Source organism: Drosophila erecta, unplaced genomic scaffold (assembly GCF_003286155.1).
Source record: "Drosophila erecta strain 14021-0224.00,06,07 unplaced genomic scaffold, DereRS2 tig00000294-arrow-arrow-pilon, whole genome shotgun sequence".
Classification (NCBI taxonomy): domain Eukaryota; kingdom Metazoa; phylum Arthropoda; class Insecta; order Diptera; family Drosophilidae; genus Drosophila; species Drosophila erecta.
In genome coordinates this window covers 1,348,351-1,368,953 of record NW_020825218.1, presented here as the reverse complement: position 1 = coordinate 1,368,953, position 20,603 = coordinate 1,348,351, and the positions used below count along the sequence as shown (strand labels likewise).

At 33.4% G+C, this 20,603-nt stretch overlaps 1 protein-coding gene and 1 long non-coding RNA gene across 5 annotated transcripts; one reads left to right on the top strand and one right to left on the bottom strand.

The window, feature by feature from the left end:
• Positions 1-4,240: 4,240 nt before the first annotated feature.
• Positions 4,241-19,054, bottom strand: LOC6555879 (transcriptional activator cubitus interruptus). 3 transcript variants are annotated; one of them, XM_026983220.1, is made up of 6 exons: positions 18,970-19,054; positions 8,581-8,954; positions 7,881-8,518; positions 7,294-7,806; positions 7,065-7,229; positions 4,241-7,010 (listed from the first exon to the last, which is right to left on the bottom strand). In XM_026983220.1, exons 1-6 carry the CDS (start codon positions 19,029-19,031, stop codon positions 4,518-4,520), a joined length of 4,245 nt encoding a protein of 1,414 aa, XP_026839021.1. In that variant the 5' UTR covers positions 19,032-19,054; the 3' UTR covers positions 4,241-4,517. The 3 variants fall into 3 exon arrangements, with proteins under 3 accessions (XP_026839021.1, XP_001982756.1, XP_015008714.1); XM_001982720.3 differs by lacking the exon at positions 18,970-19,054 and adding an exon at positions 10,323-10,870; XM_015153228.2 differs by lacking the exon at positions 18,970-19,054 and adding an exon at positions 10,323-10,867 and having other exon boundaries at positions 6,950-7,010; positions 7,065-7,162.
• Positions 14,181-15,125, top strand: LOC113564653. 2 transcript variants are annotated; one of them, XR_003408185.1, is made up of 3 exons: positions 14,181-14,427; positions 14,754-14,877; positions 14,933-15,125. It is a non-coding gene; the product is annotated as an uncharacterized LOC113564653 (long non-coding RNA). The 2 variants fall into 2 exon arrangements; XR_003408184.1 differs by having other exon boundaries at positions 14,185-14,427; positions 14,964-15,125.
• Positions 19,055-20,603: the final 1,549 nt, after the last annotated feature.

The following is a 20,603-nucleotide window of genomic DNA, read 5'->3' as shown; positions in this document are numbered from 1 at the left end:
GCTGGAGGAGCTTCGGGCAGAGCAAATTATGCAGTCGCATACTTAAGCAGAAGTATGCAGGCCCCAAAACAGGCGTCTAAAAAAAAAAGCAGCATTTAAAAAAGTGGCACAAAATTTTTGGTAACAAAATTTTGGTAGTGGTATTCACCCGAAAAAAAAAACTAAATACCGCCAAAGAAATATTTACTCGTAGAGTAAAAGAGTTTACTATTACAGGTAGAAGGAAGCGTTTCCGACTATATGAAGTATGTATACTTTTGATCAAGATCAATAGCCGAGTCGATCTGGTCCAAAATTGACACTTTAACACTTTCGGAAAATGTTAAGATATTTTTATTAGTTTTGTAAATTTCTAACGATTAGTAAAAAAAGCTTTATCCCACAATGAAACCAATCCCATGTTTGGTACCAGCTATTGTGAAATTTTTGATTTCAAAACATGAAAAACAAAAAACCAAACCGGGCTGTTGTGGAATTTTCGATTCCAAAAACGAAAATCAATTTAAATTGGTATATTCAAATATCGAATATCGAATATTCAAATATCGTTTTCCGTCCATCCGATACCCATTACTCCGCTAGTAAAAGAGCGAACAAGAAATATTCAAATTTTTCTGGCATATTGATAGAAATTTAAATATTGTAAAAATGTTTCAATGTGTGACAATTTTGGTCATGTCAACAGTTTGAGAATCTATCTCTAGAATCTGCATGCTCTATCTCAACACTCAACACACGGACATGCCCAGATCGACTGGGCTATTGATCCTGATCAAGAAAATATATACTTTATAGCGTCGGAATCGCTTCCTTCTAGCATTTACAATATATATAGCAAATCTAGTATACTCTTTTACTCTACCAGTATCGAGTGTAATAAAATATTGCCATTGCAGGTTACAAAGAGCCATACTCTAATTTGTTAATATCTATAAAAGGCCAATGAACTTTCATTAGTGAGACTGAAATTTAAAGATAATGCAAATTTTTATTTTGTATATTATACATATATATACACGGACAACACGACCACAACACAAACTTGATAGAAAGAGTATTAACTGACGAAAATTTTTTTTTGACTTTAGAAGATATTTTTATACAAATTATAGAGAAGAGATTTGCTTATGAAATTACCCAAAAACAAAACAATATAAACAATAAATTGTTGTTACAGTAGATTTTTGAACCTCTTTGAACTCATGATAAAATATATTATTTCGTTAATGTGTACGAGAGGTTCGAGTTACAAATTTCTCTTTGTGATCTCTCTCTCTGCGTTTTTGTGATTCCCACCAAAGACAGTAGATGGAGTGTGGGTGATTTATTCCCTTAAAGACGACATGCACGTGCGATTGTGTAAAATAAAATATAAAAGATAAAGAAGAACTATATGTAAAGGGATTTTTCTATTTGCTGGTTAATATTTGTATTTTGTAATTTTAAATTCAATGAATAAGAACGAAAAATTTGTATCGGCTACTAAAACTTTATCAACTGACTGGATCGGGACAAAAAAACATTACGGGGCATTACGAGACAACAAAGTCAAAAAAATAAATTATGTTTGTAATATGAAAAGTAGACCATTATGCTTATGGTAAGAAAAGGAATATAGATATGGAAATAATCAGCAAAAGTTAAGAAGCTTATGTTTAACGTAGACATAGAAAAAAGAAAAACGAATTGGAAACTATGGAAAATTATATAAAAGGTATTTATAATTATATATAATTAAAAAAAAAACATATTTATAGTTTACAACAAGCTTACATTTTGCTTTTAATAAAATTCCGGAAATTTATGTAAACAAATTAAGAAACATAAAATTAAAAATTTACCACTTACGAAAGAGGTAAACCTAATATCTAAAATATCTAACCTAAGGAGATTGCCTGGATTGTCGGCCATTATTGTTTCTTTTTCTTTTCACTGTAGTGAAAAGAGTCGCAATGGTATCGTTCTAGCAGTTATTCTGTTCTGTACGAAAGGACCAGCTCGAACTGACTTTCTCTCCTTTACTTCTTCTTCTCTATATAACATCGCACCACTCTAAGCAGTGGTTTTCCCTTCATACCGTTTAGAAGCTCTCTCATTAGAAAGCTCTATTTTTCATTCCCTTTTATCTTAATCTATTTCTATAACAATTACACTGTGAAACTTACGACTACTAATCAAATCTAGGAATTCAAAATAATTCAAGATCTTAATTTAAACGCAATAAGTTAATTTGAAAACTAAATATTTTAATAACCAAAAACAAATTTTTTTTTCAAAAAGCATTGCAATTTTAGATAAGTGTTTTTAAGTGTTTTTTTAATAGAAATGAAACTTCCGTATTAAACATTTTTCATTTCAAATAATTTAAGAAATCAAAAGGTTGCTGAAAGTAATTGAATCAGTTTAATACTCTGAACTGAATTAATACTCGAAGCCTATAAGTGCATATTCCCACGGTACGGAGCAAACTCGGATTTTTGAGCTGGAATCAGTATCGAGGGTGCCTATATGCGCAGCGGATTAGGTAACTCCAAGAGATCGGTGGGAGACCGGGAATAAAACCCAAATCGGCATCCGCAAAGACCAGGACGAACTTGGATGACAAGGACGATAAATCAGATGACGAGCTATCTCGCAAGCACCACTGTTAGGAATCTGACCGCGAAGGCCCATGCTACGCTTAGTTCGTAAGTTGGGGAACAAGCATGAGATTGTTCCGTAGTGAACTCGTGGAGAAACCTGGACGGCAAGACGATAATGCTGGGCGAACCAGCAATACCAATAGAAGTTCTTGTGGCCAAGTTTAAGCAGCCGAAAGACAGATAGGTAAACCCAACGTCCAATGTCTTCAAGGGAAAGGTGGTCCCCTCAATCTATACCTCGGCTAAGACCACACCGATCCCGCCCCAATAAAACTCTTTTTCAGAATCTTGATGTTTGATTGCAACACGCTTTAACATAAATACTAAATAAGGCACAGGTGAACAATTTTCAAAGTTCAGGCAGGCAGACAGACAAGTTAATCTCAGGCTGGGAGCCCCGCTGCAGTGAATATTTTTGTACAATCAACCGGCAAAAAAAGATCTTTAATAATATAATTCATTATCGAGAGATATCACGGAGCTGGTACATTTAACTAACGATCACATGGGTACCCTGCCACTACGGCATAACAGATAGCAAACCAGTGTATCAGGCGAGGAAAGTGATCTATCCTAAATCACGGAGACCGTGGAGCACCTAATATGCACAACAAACCTGATCAAGAATTACAATACATATTTTATAAATGTTGACGAACAGCGACAGTAAGCGAATTCGAAGACTATTTTTTTTGTCCCACAAATCGCACAAAACTCTCACGCCCTCACTTTTAAAAAATAATTAAGGTTTTTTTTCATTTATTTTTTTTTTCCCAAATTTCTACCGATATCTTTTCGCAAGGGAACATATTTATTTGTGTTTTAGGGTATGGTAACCATAGATTAACCATCCGTCACAGGGAAACAGATATACAAAGTAGCCATATAACTAGTTCGACTCGCCACCTCAAGTACTGCAGGGTTAGCAAATGACTTAGTTTGTAACAAAATGTAAGCAATCTATTTTATACCCCTTACTTGAAGACGAAAAGCGTCTATTAAATTCGTTAAAAAGTATATAACAGGAAGAAGTAAGCGTTTCCGAGCATTTAAAGCATATATATAGTTGATCAGGATCAATAGCGGAGTCAATATGTCCTAATCAGTATGTCTGTCCGTCCGTCCGTCTGTCCATCCGTATGAACGCCGAGATCTCAGGAACTATAGGAGCTAGAAAGTTAGGATTTATTAAAAAAAAAAAATTTAATTTTTTTTCATTTAATTGTATTTTTTTCATTTCTAGCGATATTTTATAAAATATTGCAATTTTTTCATTCGCACTTCCACTACCTGAGTAACGGGTATCTGATAGTCGGGCAACTCGACTATAGCGTTATCTTTTGTTTTCATATTATTGTCTTACCAATTAATATCGATATGCAAAAAAAAAATTATGATGATTACAAATATTTACCGACCTTTATAAACATTATTGAAAAATATTAATTATTTCACATAAATATAAGCCCACAAGTATGCACCGCTTTTTGTTGTTGGTAGCGCTATGTTTGTTAAGTAATTGTCAGCCAATAATCGAATTGCAACATAATCATTGTATGCAAAAAGAAACGGGTAATAAATAAACGCTGTCAAAATAATTATTTAATAAGAGTATAATTTGCATTTTAATTTCTTAAATAGCTCGGAAGACATTGTTGCATTATTTTAAAATTAAATTCTCGTTTTTGAAGAATAATAAAATGATTTTGATTATAAATACTGGTGTACAAAATATGACAGTTGCTTAATCAAAGAATTCAATGTAAATTCAATTTTTTATTGCCTATTTCCTATTGCCTATAAAGGAAGTTCAAACTAAAAAGAAAATCATTTATTGTAACTGATTTCTTGTCAGTGTAATCTAGATAACATTTTTTACTGCATCATTTGAAGATATCTATTCTCCTCGAGTAAGGACGAAAGGGATGTTGTCATATCGTTGATCACCATATTTGTCCCATGATATGGATGTGTAGAGCTGCTAACATCAGGCCACAATGTTGTGTTTACCTGCATTCCCCCCGGAGGTGCTTGAATTGGATTGGTAACTGTGCTGTTCGTCTCCATCCAGTTTTGACAACTTTGTACATATTCCAGAGTACGCTGGTATGTATCTAAATGCATAACAGAAGAATTATTCGTCTGTGTGTCACAAACTATTTTTTGTGTTTCAGAGGAAAATAATTTGGATATTGTTATTGGTTGTATATTTGCGGTAGAAATCTGGCCTTCATTATTCAAATTAGTAGAAGGAGACATTTGAGACTGACTTATAATTCCGCATTGGATTTCATTATCATGGTCTCTGTGTACTTCAAAAATATTTTCTGTTTCGTTTTGTGTATATATTGAAACTACATTAAGCTCTGGCAAGCTAGTCATCGATGAGTCTATGATTTGATTAAAATTTGGTTTTTCTGTTTGTCGTTGATATGCTGGCGGTAATGGTGTTTGCTGCTTGATATCAATGTCAGTGTTTATAATTTTTTCACACTGGTGATGGAAGCTACCGCATTTGGCATGCCCATGTTCATTTGGTACAACTAGAGTACTTGATTGTCTCTGACTGAATGAACCCCCGATCGCCGTCATTGGAAATTTGTCTTGTATTGTATTTGTTGTATTTGGTTGTATATCAACGTTAGAAGGCGGTGCTAAAATTTGTTTATTGGAGTAATATATATTTGATTGTTCTCGGTAGTGGTTTGAAGTTAATGTTTCGTATACACTAGACCCCATAGCTTCAGTTTGATGTTCTTTTTCCGTATGATTTGTGTCTTCTTTTACCAAGCTTAAGTATTGAAGCATTTCATCGGGAAGTATAAGTTCTTCAACTTCATCCAGATTTATTCTTTCGTTTGGATGTTGGTCACTAGTCATTGCCATGTCAGCCTTAATTGGAACAGTGCACAGTTCCTTTCTTAAACTATCCTTATTAATAGACGATGCTATATTATTAGTCTTTCCAACAGTAATATCAAAGCTATTCGGTGTTGTACTTAAGCGAGGAATATTTGTTAATGAATCTAAATTTAAGTTTGGCACTGGCTCAGTTTGACGTCGTAATGTATTATTCGCTATTACTTTATCAAATTCGTTTTGTCCGACAGGATTGCTGTTTTTCATGTGTAGGGAATGCATACAACTAGGAATACAAAATCGACCGCTAGTGAAATTGTGATAACAATTTTCTGAATCTTTCCCCTGTAAGCGCTTTAAATTAGTTGCAATTAAGTGGGATGATGGAGGCGGGGGAAGACTGCTATTGTCAATTCCAACACTATTAACTCCAAGATTCGGTTTATTGATAAATGCATTCGTGCTGTTGTTCGAGTCCTTGTTTATTATAGGTAATCCTGATGTGGAAGAAAATGCATAGCAATTAGCACTATTTGACATTTGGCTAGAGCGCCGTGAGCACCCTGGTGAAATGGGATCATAAAAGGAAGCTGTAGTCGTGGTACACGTGGGGCTTGGTCGCATAGTAGGTATAGAAGACACCTGTGATGACTGACTGCTACGACGACTTTGCATACTACCGTAATAAGTGCTTGCAGTGGAATTTTGACTATCACGTCGAAACTGTCCTTGCACCGAGCCGGATGCAGTGGAAATTCCTTGCTTATTCAATACTGTATTACGAGAAGTTCCTTGGTTTTGTAAGAGTTCTTCAGGAAATCCTCCTATGGCCGTGTTGGTGGGCATAGGAATTTTTATTTCACCAGCGGTACCTGGCTCCATTTTCAGTTCTGTAATACGCTGATTAAGTTCGCTGATTCCAATGGTATGATTGCTTTCCGGAATGTTGCAAAGCATAATCGTACTTGAGTTTATACCTTTCGTTTGAAGACGACTTCTAAACCGTTGCCTAGCCAAAACAGCACCTCCAATAGTCGAGGCAGACGCATGTCCGCTACCAATATTCACCATAGCACGTAAAACAATTGGTAGGTCTGCTACGTCCACGTCGTCGTCACAATTCCAGCCGTCATCCAAATTAAGATTTTCAGCAACATCGTCTGGTGAATATGTTAGCAAACTGTCAGATGCTCGAACTCCATTTACTAACTGATGGTTAGATGAGCTAATATCTGATTCTGATTTAATGCTAGGACTAGACGTGCCTAAAATTTTTCCCATATGTGAGTCTTCACTGCAAGGGCTTGAATCGATATTGTGCTCTTGAAGATTATGCCGACTGTGACTGTTGTCTCGTTGTAACCGAGAGTTTACGTCATCTAAAGGTAATCCTTTATGTTTTTTATTTGCATAAAACTCAGCACCATGGACTGTTTTTACATGTTTTCTCAAAGAGCTTGGGTCGGTGTAACGTTTTGTGCATCCAGGTGCTTTACAAATGTACGGTTTCTAAAAATAGCTATAAATTAGAAATATTATTATTTAAACAGAGGAAATGTTTACCTCATTACTGTGTGTCCTGTTTTGGTGCTTTGCACGATCACTAGCATTACTAAAGGCTTTGCTACATCCCGGATACTCGCAAGTGTATGGTTTTTCACCTGTGTGTGACCGTAAATGTGTTTTAAGGTTTTCCAAACGTGAATACGCCTTAAAGCAGCCTTCAAACTAATTTAAAGAAGTTTAAAAAAGGAATTCAAATAAATTGTTTTATATAATTAATTAATCTTACCGTGCATTTGTGTGGCTTTTCACCGGTATGACGACGCATATGCACAACAAGCATATACTGCGCTTTAAATGGTTTTTCACCGCGAGTACAATCTTCCCATCGACAGACAAAAGCTTTCTTGTTAGTTTGGATATGGTCATTATTTATATGTTTAACAAGTTCATCTTGCGTAATAAATTCAATGCAACAGCTACGCCAATGACAATTCGTTTCAATGAAATCTCCGGGCTCATCCTTGATATCCGTTGTGTCAGCATTAGCGCAATCATATTCATTAGATGGAGTAGAAGCTGTTCCGCAATTAATATACTCATCCAAACGGGTGCTTACTTTAATGTCACCAGGAATGCTTTTAATATTATTTACTACGTTGTTGTAACAGCGGTCAGACAAGTGCGATGAGGCACTGTCAGCTTCTACTTGAGCTACGGCTCCAGATGTTGATGAAGGCTGCTCAGTGACCACATCTTTAAAATGTCCTTTTTTCCCTTTACCATCATCCAAGTTCTTCAACTACAGAATCGAAATAAAATTATAAATATTATAATATTATAAACTTTCTTTATTTTTAATCATGTGAAAATTACCGATAGTGCCGCCGCTGCAATCTGGTTTGGATCCTCATTGACAAGCCTTACAGTTGAAGATGTCGTTATATGGCTAGGTGAATCGCTTAGATTAGGATGTACGTCATTTACTCTCAAACATGCAGATGCTGACATATGCCCTATAGAAAATCCGGATGCCGCAACTTGTTGTGATGTCATCGGATTTAACAGACCTGCGCTTGCACGCAACAAATGAGCTTGTATCTGTTGTAGACGAGTTGAATGTACATGAGACATTGGATTAAGGGCGTTAGCAGAAATGTGACCGTATGAACCACTAGCCGTGCTACTTCCTCGAGAACCGTTCATAATTGTAGCTAAAGAATTTGGCGAAAATCGAATCATTGAATTAATATCAAATGAATCAGAATAAGGCGATGACGAAAGGGCCCGTTTGCGGCTTATGCTGGCACGTATACTTCCTCCTGGTGGTCGAGGCCTGTTTCCATCGACGCTAAAGTGAAAATCTGTACTGGCTAGAGATGATGCTGCTGCTGCTGCTACAGCCGCATGATGCAGTTCACCCAGAGAGCTCATGCCTCGGCTGCCCAAAAAATCACCTGATCCCAAACCAAGTCCGGCAAGATGGAACGCTGATGCACAATTTACATAAGGATCTAAAGATGCAAAATCCATACTTTTTAAGGTTACTTTTATACATGTGCAAGAAATGAAATACCGTGAAATGATGAAGTTGAATTACTTCGTTGTAAAGAATACAACTGTTCCATGTATCCGGGGATTCTATAAGCCGGATGAAAGTCGTGTACATGTGGCTGTCCAGTAACATTTAAATTGTGAACGTGTTGAGGCTGATGATTGTGCTGGTGGCCAGTAGCATTTGCAAGAGTGTTTTCATTGCATATTGGTGGTTGAATTGAAGTTTTAATTGAATCTGATGGTCCAACCGTTTGAATTATTGATGGAACTGTTACCGAGCTTGAAACGTCAGTGGGGTGAAGTTGGTTTATACATGGGGATCCTGGTAATACTGTTGCCGCTGCAGCGACTGCAGCTGCTCGTCTGGATGCTAAAAACTGCAATTCAGAATACCTATAGAAAAATAAATACATTTTTTGGGTAAATTTTTAAGTTAGTATTATTTAAACAGATACGACTTAAGCTTAATCAATACGAGTGCATTTTGGTCGCAGCATATTTTAATTAAAAATTATGTGATCAGATGAACGTCTCTACGAAAAAGAAAATCAGGTAAAAATATCGTGTTTATACCCGCGTATACCCATCTCCGCCCGTTTACGGAGGGACACCCGAGATCTCAGGATCTTTAGATGCTAGAGATTCAGATGAATCGTGAAATTTCTAGTGCAAAGCTAGTTTCAAAGCGTTGTCCCGCGAATGTAACGTCCAATAATATAACAAAAATGATTTGATTATTTTTCATTTAGCCATTTACATGGCTTTTGATTTAAAATACGGCAGCCCACTTTGTGGCAAAGAGCAATTTGCTGGTAAGCATAAGCAAATACTTCAGCTACATTTATATAAAAAAACCTGCTGTAAAAAAGGGATTTTAAACTAATAAGGTTCAAGAGAAAGATCGATAAAAGTGAAAATTAAAAAAAACTGTATATCAGCTAAAAATACGTAGCGAATAACAACTTCGTTGATTTCGAATTCAACGTTGGAAAAATATACAACTCCTGAACCTACAAAGTTATACACCGTTATACTAGATTCGTAAGAGAGTATTTCTCATAAAAGGTAAAAAAAGCGTTTTTTGGTCTGATCCTAAATACTACTAAATGTTACAATTTAAGATTAGCCATGCAGATTCAAGTGACATCTCCCAAAATCCGAAAACCAAGTCACACCCACATTTTTTAAAATATTTTAATTTATTATTTGGGATATATTTTTTATTTAAATATTTTTTTTTAAAAAAAGTTTCGATTTCAATGCTAGCCTTGTCACTAATATCTTTGAATACATCGTGTAAAACTAGATAAATATTTGTAACAACTTTGTGCCAGATTAGAGACGAATTTTGTCGATTTCTGTCAACATGCCAAAATCATTTTGTGACTGCTTACTCGTTAAATTCGACTATTGCGTTCTCTATTGTTTTAGGTGAAATTGGTGGGAGAAAAATAATAGGCAAAAACCACTGAGTTCCTAAATAAATTTGCGCTATTTTATAACTTATATATATATAACTAAAGGGAAGTTTTAATTGTTACTTATCCAAACAAATTATATAATGAAAATAAACTTATATCATAATACATTTTTTTAGATTTTTAAATCAAAAATGAGATTTTTTTGATCTTTATTATTATTTCGTTTTTTAATTGATTTCCACTTTCTTTCCCTTGTGAATTTTCACATTTCGAAATCGGTTAGAATCTCTTGTCTATTGTAAGGCTTACTTTTCGAATATACATACAAATAAAAACTTACGCAAGTGGAAAATATGTTGGTAACGCGTAGGCGTCCATTTTAATGAAGTTAGTCCACAACAAGGACGACGATATTTTATGAATTCAAGAAACCGAACAGCATATATCCTTTTATTTAATATTCACCGTCGGCGTGAAAATTTTTGACAGAGAGGCATTTCATCAACTTCCACAAATTAGTTTCCACTTTTTATTAGCAATTTCAACAATTTTAAGGAAACTCTTTCATTAAAACGTTGGACAATGATTAATACATTGTAGTATATAATACTCATATCACATATTTTAATTGTGTAAGCTTATGCTCTCGGCTTTCTAGGTAATGAATTTCATCGCGAAATCTCACACGTGCATAAGATTAACAGTCCGGAACTTATATATTTATCACAAAATTTTAAGTAGGGAACAATAAAAATTAGTTTTGTAAGACAAGTCAATAATTTTCGAATGCTGCGTCTTATTCCTGTGTTTCTTACGAGTGGACTGAGCGACATTAACACAAGCTGTTGCAATGCTTCGTTAGTTTAGATGGAGCAGTTCAGATCTCTTCTCACAAATACCATTGTCCAAACACAGATACTGGTATAGATGCTTCATAGATACATGTTGGTTCACAAACATAAACACAATACAGTAACAAGTGCATTGGCGATTTAAATGTCTGTGTGTACCTACGGATCACAAACAGTCGGCGAAGGCGGGCTGATCGAAGATGGCTACACAATACATACATATGTATAAGCGAGTCAAGATACTTTTCGGTGCCAGTGCTGTTAGCCTGGATATTTTTACGCTAGCATGTGGTAAAGTGCCATTCCTTCAATTTTGTGTCACAGTCTTACTCTAATGTGTTTAAGCTCGTGCACTTGCCATTGCCAAAATATTATTATTTATTTATTGAAACAACACTTACTCTTATAACCGCTTTGTCAAGTCGAATATTCCATTTACCTATTGTATTCAATATGTCCATATCAATATATGTATATGTGTATACATAAAAATATCACAATCGATCAAGACACTCATATGTACATACATTCGGAATTGTTTCTTGTTATATCGAGACTGGTCTGGTAACGTTTGTGCAAGATTTTTGTTTTGCGATCAGGACACTTAAAGGATCGCATTTTTATCCGTATCTTATGGAGGTATTATATTGGGTATAATTGTTTTTTTAATATTATATGACGATGATATACTCGGTAATCTAAGAGCAAAAGTGAATATAAAAATAATTTGAAAGTATGTAACAATTAAAAGATTTCCAACCATATTAAGTATGTACGTACATACATATATATGTATAAATGTCCCCATAGAAAAGTCGATTAAGCCCAAAAAATGTTACTCCTCGCACTAACTCATACATACATATAACAAGATCGCTTTAGCAGCTCTTAAAAATTTGCTCATAGAGGATATGTCTAGATCGAATCGGCTGAAAAGTAATGTATATTCTTTCTTTCTATCGATTCCTTCGATCTGATACATACATTTCTACAATTAGAGTAAGCACCTGCAATGTAGAAGAAATGTTGGGCTCTAAAACGTGAGACAAAACTAACTTAAGACTTAAGCATACTTTATGAAATGTAATATCAAGTAAATAAATTCATGTCAATCAATGTACTTTTTGAATGATGAAAACGAACAGTAATTTATATACATATATGTCTGTGTGTAACGAAACAGGTATTTAATAGTCTTGGCATAGGATTTTAGAGGTACTGCTTAAACAAAAATAAAATTGCTAAGAAGTAAAGACTTTATCGAACATATAAGTACATATAATTAACAAAAGCCCAGGTTGAACAATTAAATAACATTTAGATTAGTAGTCCTTTTCACATCTGTGTACAAAATTTATATTCATATTTATGTAAATAGTTTACAGCTTTGGTAACCGATGTTTTGAAAAAGACAGACATAGAAAGAAAGGAAATAATTGTTTTCATATCATGTTATTATTTTTCGATAAACTTAGTTGTACAAGAATACAAATATGTATTGTACATAGTTTTCGGAGAAATAATCCTACGCGTCTGAAGTTTTAAATTAGGAACCACCTTTTAAAAAGATTTTAAATAGTTAATTCATATATTTATATTTTTGTGCGGTAGATGGAATGATTTTGACAATTTTTGGTGTTTCTGTAGAGAGTTTTATAGTACTCTAAAGAAAAAGTCTTTAGCAAGCCTCCATGGGTTTTGTAATTTGTGAGCGTTAGGGGGATGGCATAAAAAATAATAAAGGTACATACATAGATCAAAAAATCTAAATATCTTTAAATGTGTAGGTGTGACAGTTTTGTATACAATATTATCCTGGGACTAAATAATATTTTGTTTACTTATACAATGTTATATTATAATATATAATATATATAATATATACTATATTATTTTATATATAATACATACTATATTATATATTATACTGTATTATACTGTATTACATACTTTATTGCATTGTCGTCCTCGTTAACGTAGTGGTCTTAATAGAAAGTTGGTATACCCAGTTTATTTAAAAAATATTAACTATTCTAACACTAGCAAAACTTTCACATCCGTATCTTGGAAAAAATGTCAGATTATTACATGTACAGTGGCTCACAGCTTATTTCAACCACCGTCTATCTGAAACTTCAACGGTCTGTAAAAGCAGAACTAAAAATTTTATCAAAAAAATTTAAGCGCAACATATTTCTTGAATGTTTCAGGATATTATTTACTAGCTTATTTTATTTTTAATAATTTTTTTAGTATTTTTTAAGAATTAATAATGAAAATGTACCTCAAAACAATGCAATAGCCTATTTCAACCAGTTTGTAAAATTAGTATTTTTCTTATGCTTAAAACTATTACATTTTTTAAAAAAGTGTGTGTGACCTCCTTTGTTATTAACAACCATTTTAAGCCTTTTCGCCATCGAATCCACTCATTTTTGGGTAAGTTTTGGGGTGATTTTAACCTTAAACAGATATCTTTAAAACTCTGTCAAGACTAGAAAATAAGTTGAAAGCTTCCTAACTAAATAAATTAAAAACACCTCCTGCAAGGGTATGAATAAATATATGTACATACAAATGTACATATAGATATGTATATTTTGATGCTTCTTGTCATAGTTAAAATATACATACATACATATGTATGTAATTGTCACAATTGCTGAATATGTACATATGTATGTATATGTTTATATATCTATAGAAATTTATTTATTTGTTACAGGTCTGATTTTCACTGTTATACTTGGATATTCGATTTCATATTTGTTTAAATAAGGGTAGTCATAATGTCAATTTTATACCAACTGTTTAATAGCCCAGGACAATTAATTTCCCAACGTCAAACAATGTACATATATATGGATTGTATAGTATTGAACATATATATATATATACAATACATGTGTATGGTGTGGGTGTGTATTTCTGTCCGGCTTTAAAAGCGGAAAAATAACATTTTTCCTGCAAGTGCACAGCAGGATTGAGTATTGTATCGTCAGATAGTCTTGATACACATGCCTTTAGCGTTAGTAGTATATCTATATGTATAAATATATGTACGTGTGTGTGTATGTGCCATCCCTTTTATAATTTAACATCTTACTCAAATCTTCTCTCTATAAAAGAAGCGGACACATGCCGTGCTTCTGCAGCTTACACATACATACTCATATCTGTATGTTTGCTTAACGTGCATTCGTGTGATTTTCCAGACCTTATATGTATGTAAATATGTACACATGTATGTATGGACATATAAATATCCACACCAAAAAATCGTATTTGCAGGTACGTCTGTACGATTATTTATGTATGTACATATGTGTATATATACACATACATATGTATCTATGTTTGGTGGTCCCATTCCCTTTTTTTATGACAAACGTTTTGTCGGTTCTTGGTAACTACAAAACCAGAATTTTTGTAATACATACATATGTACATACATATTTATAAGTATTCAGTCAGAAATATATATACATGCACATTTATATATATGTACGTCTGAGTACATATTTTCCCATTCACACGAAGCTATTACCTCCCACCAACTCCACCACTCCAACCAACAGTCGGACACACACAAAAGTATGTACATACCTAAATATTTTTAAACGACTTCGCAAAACTTCATAGTCTGCTCAAAACTACCAGAGTGCGTGGATCATTCTTATACATACATATTTGTATGTATACGTATTATAAAACATATGCACATTCATAAATATTTAGTTACTTAAAATGTACATACATATTTTTTCAAGAATTAAATAACTATTTACAGATTTATGTCTGTTCATTTAATATTTTATATTTAATATTTTAATGTTTATTTAATTTTTTTCGACTTTTGGCTTGCATTGTATAGCGGTGTACCCAATGACTTTATTTTCTTCTCCTTTTCTTTGGTCCAGTACAAATTTTAAAGGCTTAATTAGTCAGCGGATCGGAACCGAAAAGGGGAAAAATGTTGGGCTTTAGCGGTATGCACTCACTATATATGTATGCACACATAGATAAGTGTGTTTGCCTATATATGTAAGTATACATGCATATACACAGACATATACAAATGTATATACATACATTCAAGCCGTAAACGTAAAATGTCTTCTTGAATCCAGTTTCTTTTTCGATTAAGACGGAGCAGGCACAGATTGAAGCATCATCATTATCAAGAAACTGAGCCGAGAAGACCTTTGAAATAATGTTGTCCGTCGAAGCTAAAAATATAAAAGGAAAAGCAGACAAACAAACAGGAGCAATAACAAAATTAAGGGAACGGTTTTAGGTTTTATATGTACATACATATGTACAATGTATGGTACATACATGTATAAATTAACCTTAACTTTTATATGTATGTATAGAGTATAGTAATTTATTAATAAAAAGTATTTACACGCTCACAACTTTTTGCTTGATTGGAGCAGGTATTTCTAATAAAGACATTCTTAAGTCTTAAGTCTTAAGGGGTTAAGGCTTTAAACTGGATATTGCATACATTCATATTTACATATGCAAGTACATATGTATGTATGTTTGTACATTCTCACAAGCGTCAATACACATACAGCCGTGTGATACTTGTATAAATATTTCGAAAAAGAAATCCGAAGAGACTATTAGTATGTATATGCATATATATGCGCGTGTGAATTAGGGCGGACTTCAGCTTTATTAGAAGTCCTGCACTACCACCTTTTTAAATTAAGTGAAAGCTCTCATCGAGGCTAGGTACATACATACATAATATGTACATAAATACATATAATTTAGAGTACTACTTTTAGTTCTCCCATTTATTTGTTAAATTATAAGAAATGTAATGAAATTACACATTAAACGGTGGCCTCGGGATAAGCACATTCTTCTGTAGTCTTAATCATGTATAATTTTTGTTTTTAAATGAAGGGTTAGATTTTTTATTTCGTTGCGTTATTGTTTTTGTCCTTTTACATAAGTCGTATCATTCAAAAACAAAGTGCGAATACCGTGGCCATCACTGTATAGAGCATAACTGATTCCACAATCAACGATTTCATGTTTGAGCATTCATAAATAGTTGATTTGGAACTTAGTCTCTAACTATTCACTGAAAAATTAAGAGGTTGTCTTTTGATAAAGAAAGTAGTATTATTTCCCTGACTAAAAGTTGATGTTCGACACGCACTATTGCTGAGAAGCTGCAAATTAGTCAATCAGTGGTTGTCAAAGTCCACAAAAGGATAAAAATGTTTGTGCTGAAAAGTTGAATGGTCGCCGTCTCTTCTAAAAGACCCTGACGCTCGACTTATGATGTCTAAAATGAGAAAAAATAGACTTTTAACGGCAAAAGATGCTTCTACAGAAATAAATAAAGGCGTGAGTCGGTGGACAGCTAGAAGAGCGCTTAGGGTAGGATTGGGCACGTCGCAGTAGTGAATACAACAAACCAGCTTTATCCGAAAAAAAATGTTAGGGCTCGGCTAAAAATCGCAAAGGAACACAAGGAACAAGGAACAACTGGACAATAGAATACTGGAAACGTGTTATCTGGTCGGGCGAATTTAAGTTTAATCGTTTTCAATCGGATGGAAAGCAATACTATTGGCGGAGACCTGGTGACAAGCTTCAAATGCATCATGTGAAGCAAACCGTGAAACATGGAGGTGGCAACATAATGGCATGGGACCGTTGCATAAAATTGACGGGATTATGCAAAGGAAGACTATTTGAGCATTTTGCAAACCCATCTTCACAATTTTTTTGTCCAGCGTGCGTACCAAGAGCAGGAAATCACTTTTCAGCAAGATGGTGATCTCAAGTACACTGCGAAAATTGTTAAAGAATAGCTCGGGAACCAAAATTTTAAGATTATGGAGTGGCCAGCGCAAAGTCCCGACCTCAAACTGATTGAAAACCTATAGTCAATCGTAAAGCGACGGCTCGCACAGTATCAGTTAGCCCCATCCAACTTGGACAGTCTTTGGGGGCGTGTAAAACAAGAATGGAATAATATGTCGAAAGGAATATTCGAAAAATTAGTTGAAAGTATGCCAAAACGTATGACAAATGTCTTAGAAAATAAGGTCTCTGGACAAAATATTAAAAATGCATTTATTATGAAGTTTTTCTTAAATGGTGCAAAACATGCCGATTTGTTTTTTTTTTAATTATTACTATTCTATAGCTTCTTCAATTACTTTATTACATACGCCTTGTTGTAATTATTAAACAAAATATAAAAGTTGTATCACTTACTTCGTTCGCTTAGTCTTATGTGCTCCCAAACATGTAAATTTTAATCGTGGAATCACTTTTGTTTCCCACTGTACATATACATATTTACAAATTATACATATATCTTAAGAAACTAAAAGACTGTAAGTTATAATGGCTCAATTGCCATGCCTAACAAGGTGTGTACTGGGAAAACACATTTTTTATAGGCGGTCTAAGTAAAAAATTGGAAATGAAAAATCCTTTTTATCCTGCACAATGAAAATCAAAATAAGATAGTTAAAAAAAAAAAAACTAATTAGCTTTAATTAACCTACGAGTTTTCTTAATTCTGACATTTATAGAAGAAGAAATCTCCAACATTGGGTGATGGTCAATAATTTATCATCAGTGAAACACCTTTAAGTCATACATGTTACTCATAGACAAAACGAGTATACTTTTACTATCGTTACTTACAACTGGTATATTAAATTTGTTGTTGTTACAGTAAAAATTTGTTGTTGTAACAGATAAAAGAAAACGTTTAATAGCGATTCAAATATGTATGTATTATGCTTCATCAACCACATGAGCGTAAAGGTTTCGAAAACTATAAGAACGATAAGCTTGATGTTAAGCATGTAGATTCAAGGGACGTAGAATTTGTGCATCTTTGTTTCAGAACATTTCCATGTTCTCACAACCCGTCAACTACTTTACGCCAAATCTTTAAATTAAGCTTAAAAACATTTTTAACCCGAAAAAATTTTCAAGCCTACATTTTTAAAAAATACGTAAATTTTTTGTTTGTTCCAATTTTTGAAAATATGCAAGCAAATGCCACGTCCACAAATTACAATTAAAGAAAGCGATAAACGATATATATAATCGATCTAAACTAATCAGTCACGGAACTATAGAGTTTATTTCTTATTTCTTAATAAATTCCAATGTGGTGTAGTGACTGACAATTTAGAAGTTTCGTTAAATTTCTTCTAAATGATTACGATGGAGAATTTTTAATTGGTGTTGGTAGGTGTTGCTAAAATGTTTTTGGCACGCCTTTATAGCTTTGGCGTTGCTACCGTGCGAACCGTAAAGGACCTGAATAAAAAATTACCCCTTCAAATGGCTAAAGAGAGTAAAGGAAGAGTGTTTTAAATTGTATTACACGATGGTATTATAACTTGTAGACTCATTCAAGCGGTAGTTCCGGTATTGCGCATACAGATGTGTATTGCCATTATTTTTAAGGTAAATTCCGTATTCATGTGGGACTAATATTTAAAAATAAAACATAAATATGTACTAACAAATCTATTTATTTGGGTTAATGGACATAGAAACATCACTATTTACTTTATGCCGATGGCAAATTCTGTGTCGAATATAACGAGTTTATTTGGGAAGTGTATACGCATTGAGTAACGTGGCTAACAAAAAACTGCAGTTCATAAAACACAAAATGATCACAAATTATTTGGTAATGTAAATTTAGATCGTGTCTACGATCTACTTAAATAGAAGGAAATTATACTTTCGATTGGGTTAAGTTGAGTAATCAAAACAAGATAATATGCTATAGTCGAGTTCCCCGACTATAAGATACCAGTTACTAAGCTAGTGGAAGTGCAAACGAGAAATTTAAAACTTTTCTGGTAAAAAAAAACTTAAACATTAGACCTAAGCGTTAGAGTTTTGGGCGGTTTGTGCACGTTCGAGTGGGCGTGGCAAAAAGTTTTTTCGCAAATCTATAGAAAGTTACTAGATATGTATATAAAAAAGGGAAAAAAATATCACATTTTTCAAAAATATTTTTTAATTTTTTTATTAGTCTTGTAATATCTATCGATTTTCCAAAAATTGTTTTGCCACGCCCACAAACCGCCAAAAAGTGCCACGCCTACACTTTTGAACAATTTTTACCGATATTCCAGAAAATTATGAAATTTCTCGCAGGCTCCGAAAACGCGACTATAACATTCCATCTTGTTTTTATTTCATGATAATGTTTTAAAAATTACATTTTGTTATCGGCCAATACCGATGTTGTTAAAACCTTTCCACACTAAACTGAGTTTCCTATCGATATCAAATAAAAGGTAAGATAAGTGTTCACACTGTGTTAAGACCAAGTTTAAAAATAAACTACAAGTTCACCGATGTAAAATATCATTATATACTATTCGTTTGGGGGACCTCTATATTTGTAAATCTTTATCAAAGTCTTCAGGCCAATTACATTTTTGCTGATATGGCCACCGTGAGAGTCCGACACGAATTCCATGATTGTAATGTGTTTTTATTTCACTTCATTAATTTTTTATTCATGTATTAATTATTTAATTTAAACTTATTTATGGTTTTGTTATATATATTCTTTGCACACATTGTATGGCAAGTTAACCGGAGGTATCGAAATAATATAGCGAAAGCCATACAAGCCACGTGGACCAATTTCAAGTCACTATTAGATAACTGAACATATAGAATGAAAACATTTTTGTTGTATATTTATTTAATTATTTTGTATATTTGTTTTTAAGAGTTTATTTCTGAAATCCAACTTCGGCGCATTGTAGGAAGATAATGAACTAAACTAACACAAGCTAATCTATTTATAAAGTTGATATATGTACTTTATTAAAATGTATCTGTATAATAAGTTTCCCGATTTTAGGAAGATTTACATATACCTCCCGTTTTTAATTTCGATTTTCTCAAGATTTACCGAATAACCGAAAAACTATGTTACTTAAACATAATCTGCGGTAATTAACATTAAACTAATATTTTTTTCATATTCCTTGGAGTTTATGTACATTATTCGACCATCAGATGTTCAATTAGTTTCATAAATGATTTTTGAATAATTGATTTATAATCTACATCTTTTGCAAATCCGAAAAGTTCACCCTACTACCAAAACAGCTGAGTAATTTATTGAGTTATGTGCCGGATATCGCAGTTGAAGGTAGATTCCGCCTTCACAATTAATTCTTTAAAGAAATTTTTATGAAAAAGTCGGAAAGTCATTAGATTTTTAAAATTGTTTCTTAGCATTATCTTAAGAAGGAAGAAGATACTCCTTTTGATATTGTTTACTACCATAACCTGGAAAACCATAACGGAAGCAAGATTGAAAATGGAATCGAGTACTACATTTTTTAATTCGTCGTCGAAGGATCAGGTCCGAATATAATAGTCGATACTTCGAACGATAAATCGGTGGTATAGTGAAGTTGTTATTTGCCGTAATTTGAAGTTGATATTTAATAAAATAAATGCGCATTTAATGCTCAACAGCAAACATTTTTCCAACGGAGTAATGGAATTGAACTATTGGTTTTGACAGATTTGTTAAATTTTTATACCCGTTACTCGTAGAGTAAAAGAGAATACTAGATTCGTTGAAAAGTATGTAACAGGCAGAAAGAAGCGTATTAAATATATATATTCTTCATCAGGATTAATAGCCGAGTTGATCTGGTCATGTCCGTCTGTCCGCCCGTATTAACGTCAAGATCTCAAGAACTTTAAAAACTAGAAAGTTAAGCATT